Source organism: Salvelinus fontinalis, unplaced genomic scaffold (assembly GCF_029448725.1).
Source record: "Salvelinus fontinalis isolate EN_2023a unplaced genomic scaffold, ASM2944872v1 scaffold_0120, whole genome shotgun sequence".
Taxonomy (NCBI): domain Eukaryota; kingdom Metazoa; phylum Chordata; class Actinopteri; order Salmoniformes; family Salmonidae; genus Salvelinus; species Salvelinus fontinalis.
The window spans coordinates 185,624-195,000 of NW_026600329.1; the positions used below are offsets into that span (position 1 = coordinate 185,624).

The 9,377-nt window shown below is 44.7% G+C and overlaps 1 protein-coding gene across 2 annotated transcripts in view; it reads left to right on the forward strand.

Annotated features, from left to right (window-relative positions):
* The first annotated feature begins 3,942 nt into the window (after window positions 1-3,942).
* The window catches only part of LOC129843344 (cAMP-dependent protein kinase catalytic subunit alpha-like), a 22,816-nt gene continuing 17,381 nt past the window's right edge, over window positions 3,943-9,377 (forward strand). Inside the window, exon 1 of one of the 2 annotated variants that reach the window (XM_055911989.1) lies at window positions 3,943-4,723. In XM_055911989.1, coding sequence (XP_055767964.1) covers window positions 4,678-4,723 — 46 coding nt within the window. In that variant the 5' untranslated portion in view covers window positions 3,943-4,677. The remainder of the gene's footprint in view (window positions 4,724-9,377) is intronic. The other variant, XM_055911990.1, reaches the window with a different exon arrangement.

A 9,377-nucleotide genomic window follows, 5' to 3' on the forward strand; every position in this document is an offset into this window, starting at 1 on the left:
AAGTTCAAATCCCCGAGCTGACAAGGTACAAATCTGTCGTTCTGCCCCTGAACAGGCAGTTAACCCACTGTTCCTAGGCCGTCATTGAAAATAAGAATTTGTTCTTAACTGACTTGCCTAGTTAAATAAAGGTAAAAAAAAAAAAAAAAAAAATCTTAACCCTCTTGAATGAACCATTCCTCCATCCCAATGTTCAGTGATCCTGTCTCTTCTCCATCTGCACCCCCTCCATTCCTCCATCCCAATGTTCAGTGATCCTGTCTCTTCTCCATCTGCACCCCCTCCATTCCTCCATCCCAATGTTCAGTGATCCTGTCTCTTCTCCATCTGCACCCCCTCCATTCCTCCATCCCAATGTTCAGTGATCCTGTCTCTTCTCCATCTGCACCCCCTCCATTCCTCCATCCCAATGTTCAGTGATCCTGTCTCTTGTCTGTCTGCACCCCCTCCATTCCTCCATCCCAATGTTCAGTGATCCTGTCTCTTCTCCATCTGCACCCCCTCCATTCCTCCATCCCAATGTTCAGTGATCCTGTCTCTTCTCCATCTGCACCCCCTCCATTCCTCCATCCCAATGTTCAGTGATCCTGTCTCTTCTCCATCTGCACCCCCTCCATTCCTCCATCCCAATGTTCAGTGATCCTGTCTCTTGTCTGTCTGCACCCCCTCCATTCCTCCATCCCAATGTTCAGTGATCCTGTCTCTTCTCCATCTGCACCCCCTCCATTCCTCCATCCCAATGTTCAGTGATCCTGTCTCTTGTCTGTCTGCACCCCCTCCATTCCTCCATCCCAATGTTCAGTGATCCTGTCTCTTCTCCATCTGCACCCCCTCCATTCCTCCATCCCAATGTTCAGTGATCCTGTCTCTTCTCCATCTGCACCCCCTCCATTCCTCCATCCCAATGTTCAGTGATCCTGTCTCTTCTCCATCTGCACCCCCTCCATTCCTCCATCCCAATGTTCAGTGATCCTGTCTCTTGTCTGTCTGCACCCCCTCCATTCCTCCATCCCAATGTTCAGTGATCCTGTCTCTTCTCCATCTGCACCCCCTCCATTCCTCCATCCCAATGTTCAGTGATCCTGTCTCTTCTCCATCTGCACCCCCTCCATTCCTCCATCCCAATGTTCAGTGATCCTGTCTCTTCTCCATCTGCACCCCCTCCATTCCTCCATCCCAATGTTCAGTGATCCTGTCTCTTGTCTGTCTGCACCCCCTCCATTCCTCCATCCCAATGTTCAGTGATCCTGTCTCTTCTCCATCTGCACCCCCTCCATTCCTCCATCCCAATGTTCAGTGATCCTGTCTCTTGTCTGTCTGCACCCCCTCCATTCCTCCATCCCAATGTTCAGTGATCCTGTCTCTTCTCCATCTGCACCCCCTCCATTCCTCCATCCCAATGTTCAGTGATCCTGTCTCTTGTCTGTCTGCACCCCCTCCATTCCTCCATCCCAATGTTCAGTGATCCTGTCTCTTCTCCATCTGCACCCCCTCCATTCCTCCATCCCAATGTTCAGTGATCCTGTCTCTTCTCCATCTGCACCCCCTCCATTCCTCCATCCCAATGTTCAGTGATCCTGTCTCTTCTCCATCTGCACCCCCTCCATTCCTCCATCCCAATGTTCAGTGATCCTGTCTCTTGTCTGTCTGCACCCCCTCCATTCCTCCATCCCAATGTTCAGTGATCCTGTCTCTTCTCCATCTGCACCCCCTCCATTCCTCCATCCCAATGTTCAGTGATCCTGTCTCTTGTCTGTCTGCACCCCCTCCATTCCTCCATCCCAATGTTCAGTGATCCTGTCTCTTCTCCATCTGCACCCCCTCCATTCCTCCATCCCAATGTTCAGTGATCCTGTCTTGTCCCTCTGCACCCCCTCCATTCCTCCATCCCAATGTTCAGTGATCCTGTCTCTTGTCCCTCTGCACCCCCTCCATTCCTCCATCCCAATGTTCAGTGATCCTGTCTTCTCCCTCTAAACCCCCTCCATTCCAATGTGTTCAGTGATCCTGTCTCTTGTCCGTCTGCACCCCCTCCATTCCTCCATCCCAATGTGTTCAGTGATCCTGTCTCTTGTTCATCTGCACCCCCTCCATTCCTCCATCCCAATGTGTTCAGTGATCCTGTCTCTTGTCCATCTGCACCCCCTCCATTCCTCCATCCCAATGTGTTCAGTGATCCTGTCTCTTGTCCATCTGCACCCCCTCCATTCCTCCATCCCAATGTGTTCAGTGTTCCTGTCTCTTGTTCATCTGCACCCCCTCCATTCCCCCATCCCAATGTGTTCAGTGATCCTGTCTCTTGTCCATCTGCACCCCCTCCATTCCTCCATCCCAATGTTCAGTGATCCTGTCTCTTGTCCCTCTGCACCCCCTCCATTCCTCCATCCCAATGTTCAGTGATCCTGTCTCTTGTCCCTCTGCACCCCCTCCATTCCTCCATCCCAATGTTCAGTGATCCTGTCTCTTGTCCCTCTGCACCCCCTCCATTCCTCCATCCCAATGTTCAGTGATCCTGTCTCTTGTTCATCTGCACCCCCTCCATTCCTCCATCCCAATGTGATCCTGTCTCTTGTCTGTCTGCACCCCCTCCATTCCTCCATCCCAGCGTGATCCTGTCTCTTGTCTGTCTGCACCCCCTCCATTCCTACATCCCAATGTGTTCAGTGATCCTGTCTCTCTTCTCCCTCTGCACTGATCTTAGAACAAAGGATGGATCAAATCACTGGTAGATATTAAGATTAGTACTTTGTGTTCTTCTCATAACTGTCCAGTACCTTCACATTAGTGCTGAGGAAGGAGATGAGACATTAGTGCTGAGGAAGGAGATGAGACATTAGTGCTGAGGAAGGAGAGGAGACATTAGTGCTGAGGAAGGAGATGAGACATTAGTGCTGAGGAAGGAGATGAGACATTAGTGCTGAGGAAGGAGATGAGACATTAGTGCTGAGGAAGGAGATGAGACATTAGTGCTGAGGAAGGAGATGAGACATTAGTGCTGAGGAAGGAGAGAGGAGACCTTGGTGCTGAGGAAGGAGAGAGGAGACCTGAATGCTGAGGAAGGAGAGAGGAGACCTGAGTGCTGAGGAAGGAGAGAGGAGACCTGAATGCTGAGGAAGGAGAGAGGAGACCTGAGTGCTGAGGAAGGGGAGAGGAGACCTTGGTGCTGAGGAAGGAGAGAGGAGACCTTAGTGCTGAGGAAGGAGAGAGGAGACCTGAGTGCTGAGGAAGGGGAGAGGAGACCTTAGTGCTGAGGAAGGAGAGAGGAGACATCTGCATGCTCGTCCATCTGTTTGCAACCTCTGAAGTTGACCCCGTTTTAAGTTCAACTGTGTCCTTGACAGGGATGCGCTTCCATATATTTCCTATATTCCCAAATATATGTAGGACCACCGATATCCTTTAAAATAATCTATTGGTCCTCACTATAAGACATGATTTATTAGCGTGTGGAGTCAGCGTTGATACTGTTACTACAATGGAACAGAAACAATAGAACAACTCTAGAGATTAAATAGAATGATCACTGTATCGGAAGAAACTGTTTGAAATATCTTTATCGTTCCAGTTTATTTGATGAGTTACATTTTATTGTAAATATATCCCGAGCCAGGGTACGTTTCCTCGTGCGTTGTTTGTTACACAAACAAACTGAATTTGGAAGTCCTGCGGTAGCGCGGCGGCGGCGTTACATTCATTCTGAGCAACATTCCTAAAAATAGCCCTGTCTGCTTGACGTCACTCGGCCAATCAAGGATTAGTTTGGAGGGCGGGGGCAACGCGAGGCCATTCCGTCAGTCGGCCAATGGTATTTCGCCAAACAGGGCTTGTTCCGTTAGCTCCGCCCACAAGCCGAGCCAATCAGAATCACGCGAAAGGAGCGAATGTGGGCGTGTACATCTGCCAGTAGGAAAATAATCAGTGACGTCACTCAACGGGTTTTTGCATGTAAAAGTGGGAATCTTGGTTTTGTTGACGGACGGTAATGATCCAATCTGAGCACTTGACTAGTTTGACACACTGACAGGTGGCCAATCAGTGTCCTTCACTCCGTTATCAGTCGGGCTGGATTCAGCCAATGGGCTCTATGGATGGGCCTCGATCGTCTTTCGGCTGTAGTCGGTCACTCGCCTTGCTTCACACCGATTCTGGTGATTTCCCGAACTCATCGGGTTCGGTAAAACGACTTCCTCGGAGCCGGGTTCGGGAAAGGAACGGGGACTAGGCATCCGGCTCGGAGAGTGGCCACCTTGCACGGTGCGAAAACGGGGTATTTGCGCTGGGGAGAGGCGTGGGGCCTCGTTCGGCGGGGGCTGCACGGAGGGACAGGCGGGGACAGACGAACCGACCGAGTCGGGCTGGATGCGCTGGACTCGGCCCGGAGCGCTGCGGTTCCAGCCAAGCACCATACCACAGCCCAAGACAGAAAGACGAGACACGGACGTCGCTGTCTCCATTCCGGACTATAACACCCTTTATTCTTTTTATAACGGGTCTATACTGTAGAGGAGAACAGGTGAGCTCACTGCCCGTCTAGACTGCAGCTGTCAAGCTATTTCAGTCCGGACCGACTGGTTTTGGGAGAACGAACGGACCGACTGCTGGACTCAGCTTGGACCGGGTCCTGGAGAGTCCAGGGCGGGTTGTGGAGCTCGGATCGCCCGCTGACGGCCTGCCATCATGGGCAACGTGCCCACGGCCAAGAAGGGGAGCGAGATGGAGAGTGGTGGGTAACGGTGTCGCTCAGAAGGATCAGTCTACCTGTCTGTTCACGTCTCTCTAACTGTCTCTGTGGGGGGGACACCAGGCACCCATGAAGTGTTGAGGGAATAGGCTACTCTGGATATACAGTATTCTATGCATGCTTAAAATGGTGTAATACAAAGAAATCGATCAATCATCACATTTATTTTATAAAGTCCTTTTAATATCAGTAGTTGTCACAAAGAGCTTTCCAGATACCCAGACTAAAACACCCAAAGAGCAGGAAATACTGAGAGCAATATAGGCCTACACAGGCCTATTCATCTATAGGCCTACACGGGCCTATTCATCTATAGGCCTACACGGGCCTATTCATCTATAGCTTACTTCCATATAGCCACATTTGAGCATTCTAGAACAATACAGTTTTAGAACATTACAGTTTTAGAACAATACAGTTTTAGAACATTACAGTTTTAGAACAATACAGTTTTAGAACATTACAGTTTTAGAACATTACAGTTTTAGAACAATACAGTTTTAGAACATTACAGTTTTAGAACAATACAGTTCTAGAGCATTACAGTTCTAGAACAATACAGTTTTAGAACAATAAAGTTCTAGAACCTAGATGATCTTGTGAGCAGAGTTATTATTTATGAGTCTGATTGTGGACACATAGTCTATCACGCTAGGCTTATATCTGGTTGATGGATAAATAAAGTGACAGGTAGAAACGGAGATTATAGGCCATAATGTTCATGTTTGAATCCCAGATTTCCCCTTTTATATGCCTGATGTTTGAATCCCAGATTGCCCCTTTTATATGCCTGATGTTTGAATCCCAGATTGCCCCTTTTATATGCCTGATGTTTGAATCCCAGATTGCCCCTTTTATATGCCTGATGTTTGAATCCCAGATTGCCCCTTTTATATGCCTGATTGCCCCGCTGCCTTTAAGCTACTACATGTCTAGAAGTAGGCCTGATGTATTCGTTCAGGGAACAGTGTTGGAGTTGGATGTTGGCCAGTGTTCCAGACAGGTACAGTATGTTATCACCCAGCAGCACCAGCAGGACAGGGTGTCTTTTTGCAGGCCAGGTGTAAGAATGGCCACGTTGCTGTTAGATACCGTTACCAGGCGGCATGTCGGAGGCCCGGGCGCAGGCTGTAGAGCTGCAGGGCAGGTGGTGGTGGGGCAGTTAGTAGAGGTGCTGACTAACAGACTGTAGACAGGAAGAGAGAGCAGTACACCCTTTCTAAAGCTCCCAGTCATTTCCTGTCTCCCTGAAGGACACGCTGGGATGCTGAAACATTGGTGCTGAAACCCAATCAATGACTAGCAGTGAGACTCTTGTTTTTATAGCCACAGGGGTAGTTAGGTTATAACAGTTTATAATAGTTAGGTTATAACAGTTTCTAATAGATAGGTTATAACAGTTTATAATAGTTAGGTTATAACAGTTTATAATAGTTAGGTTATAACAGTTTATAATAGTTAGCTTATAACAGTTTATAATAGTTAGCTTATAACAGTTTATAATAGTTCGTTTATAACAGTTTATAATAGTTAGGTTATAACAGTTTATAATAGTTAGGTTATAACAGTTTATAATAGTTCAGTTATAACAGTTTATAATTGTTAGGTTATAACAGTTTATAATAGTTAGGTTATAACAGTTTATAATAGTTAGGTTATAACAGTTTATAATAGTTCAGTTATAACAGTTTATAATTGTTAGGTTATAACAGTTTATAATAGTTAGGTTATAACAGTTTATAATAGTTCAGTTATAACAGTTTATAATTGTTAGGTTATAACAGTTTATAATAGTAGGTTATAACAGTTTATAATAGTTAGGTTATAACAGTTTATAATTGTTAGGTTATAACAGTTTATAATAGTTAGGTTATAACAGTTTATAATAGGTTGTAACAGTTTATAATAGTTAGGTTATAACAGTTTATAATAGTTAGGTTATAACAGTTTATAATAGTTGCTTAATAGTTGCTTAATAGTTGCTCTTTCCTGAGCCAACTGTATAGTAGAGGATACTGTATAGTGGAGGATACTGTATAGTGAGGATACTGTATAGTGGAGGATATTGTATAGTGGAGGATACTGTATAGTAGAGGATACTGTATAGTAGAGGATACTGCATAGTGGAGGATACTGCATAGTGAGGATACTGTATAGTGGAGGATATTGTATAGTGGAGGATACGGTATAGTGGAGGATACTGTATAGTGGAGGATACTGTATAGTGGAGGATACGGTATAGTGGAGGATACTGTATAGTGGAGGATACTGTATAGTGAGGATACTGTATAATAGAGGATACTGTATAGTGGAGGATACTGTATAGTGGAGGATATTGTATAGTGGAGGATACTGTATAGTGAGGATACTGTATAGTGGAGGATACTGTATAGTGAGGATACTGTATAGTGGAGGATACTGTATAGTGGATGATACTGTATAGTGAGGATACTGTATAGTGGAGGATACTGTATATTGAGGATACTGTATAGTGGAGGATACTGTATAGTGGAGGATACTGTATAGTGAGGATACTGTGTAGTGGAGGATACTGCATAGTGGAGGATACTGTATAGTGGAGGATACTGTATAGTGAGGATACTGTATAGTGGAGGATACGGTATAGTGGAGGATACTGTATAGTGGAGGATACTGTATAGTGGAGGATACTGTATAGTGTAAAATACTGTATAGTGTAGGATACTGTATAGTGAGGATACTGTATAATGTAGGATACTGTATAGTGGAGGATACTGTATAGTGAGGATACTGCATAGTAGAGGATACTGTATAGTGAGGATACTGTATAGTGTAGGATACTGTTTAGTGAGGATACTGTATAGTGTAGGATACTGTATAGTGGAGGATACTGTATAGTGGAGGATACTGTGTGGTGGAGGATGCTGTATAGTGAGGATACTGTATAATGTAGGATACTGTATAATGTAGGATACTGTATAGTGGAGGATACTGTATAGTGGAGGATACTGTATAGTGGAGGATACTGTATAGTGGAGGATACTGTATAGTGGAGGATACGGTATAGTGGAGGATACTGTATAGTGGAGGATACTGTATAGTGAGGATACTGTATAATAGAGGATACTGTATAGTGGAGGATACTGTATAGTGGAGGATATTGTATAGTGGAGGATACTGTATAGTGAGGATACTGTATAGTGGAGGATACTGTATAGTGAGGATACTGTATAGTGGAGGATACTGTATAGTGGATGATACTGTATAGTGAGGATACTGTATAGTGGAGGATACTGTATATTGAGGATACTGTATAGTGGAGGATACTGTATAGTGGAGGATACTGTATAGTGAGGATACTGTGTAGTGGAGGATACTGCATAGTGGAGGATACTGTATAGTGGAGGATACTGTATAGTGAGGATACTGTATAGTGGAGGATACGGTATAGTGGAGGATACTGTATAGTGGAGGATACTGTATAGTGGAGGATACTGTATAGTGTAGAATACTGTATAGTGTAGGATACTGTATAGTGAGGATACTGTATAATGTAGGATACTGTATAGTGGAGGATACTGTATAGTGAGGATACTGCATAGTAGAGGATACTGTATAGTGAGGATACTGTATAGTGTAGGATACTGTTTAGTGAGGATACTGTATAGTGTAGGATACTGTATAGTGGAGGATACTGTATAGTGGAGGATACTGTGTGGTGGAGGATGCTGTATAGTGAGGATACTGTATAATGTAGGATACTGTATAATGTAGGATACTGTATAGTGGAGGATACTGTATAGTGGAGGATACTGTATAGTGGAGGATACTGTGTGGTGAAGGATACTGTATAGTGAGGATACTGTATAGTGAGGATACTGTATAGTGGAGGATACTGTATAGTGGAGGATACTGTGTAGTTGAGGATACTGTATAGTGGAGGATACGGTATAGTGGAGGATACTGTATAGTGTAGGATACTGTATAGTGAGGATACTGTATAGTGGAGGATACTGTATAGTGAGGATACTGTATAGTGGAGGATACTGTATAGTGGAGGATACTGTATAGTGGAGGATACCGTATAGTGAGGATACTGTATAGTGGAGGATACTGTATAGTGGAGGATACTGTATAGTGGAGGATACTGTGTAGTGGAGGATACTGTAGAGTGTAGGATACTGTATAGTGGAGGATACGGTATAGTGGAGGATACTGTAGAGTGTAGGATACTGTATAGTGGAGGATACTGTATAGTGGAGGATACTGTATAGTGGAGGATACTGCATAGTGAGGATACTGTATAGTGGAGGATACTGTATAGTGGAGGATACTGTATAGTAGAGGATACTGTATAGTGAGGATACTGTATAGTGTAGGATACTGTATAGTAGAGGATACTGTATAGTGTAGGATACTGTATAGTGAGGATACTGTATAGTGAGGATACTGTATAGTGAGGATACTGTATAGTGGAGGATACTGTATAGTGAGGATACTGTATAGTGAGGATACTGTATAGTGGAGGATACTGTATAGTGAGGATACTGTATAGTGAGGATACTGTATAGTGGAGGATACTGTATAGTGGAGGATACTGTATAGTGTAGGATACTGTGTAGTGGAGGATACTGTAGAGTGTAGGATACTGTATAGT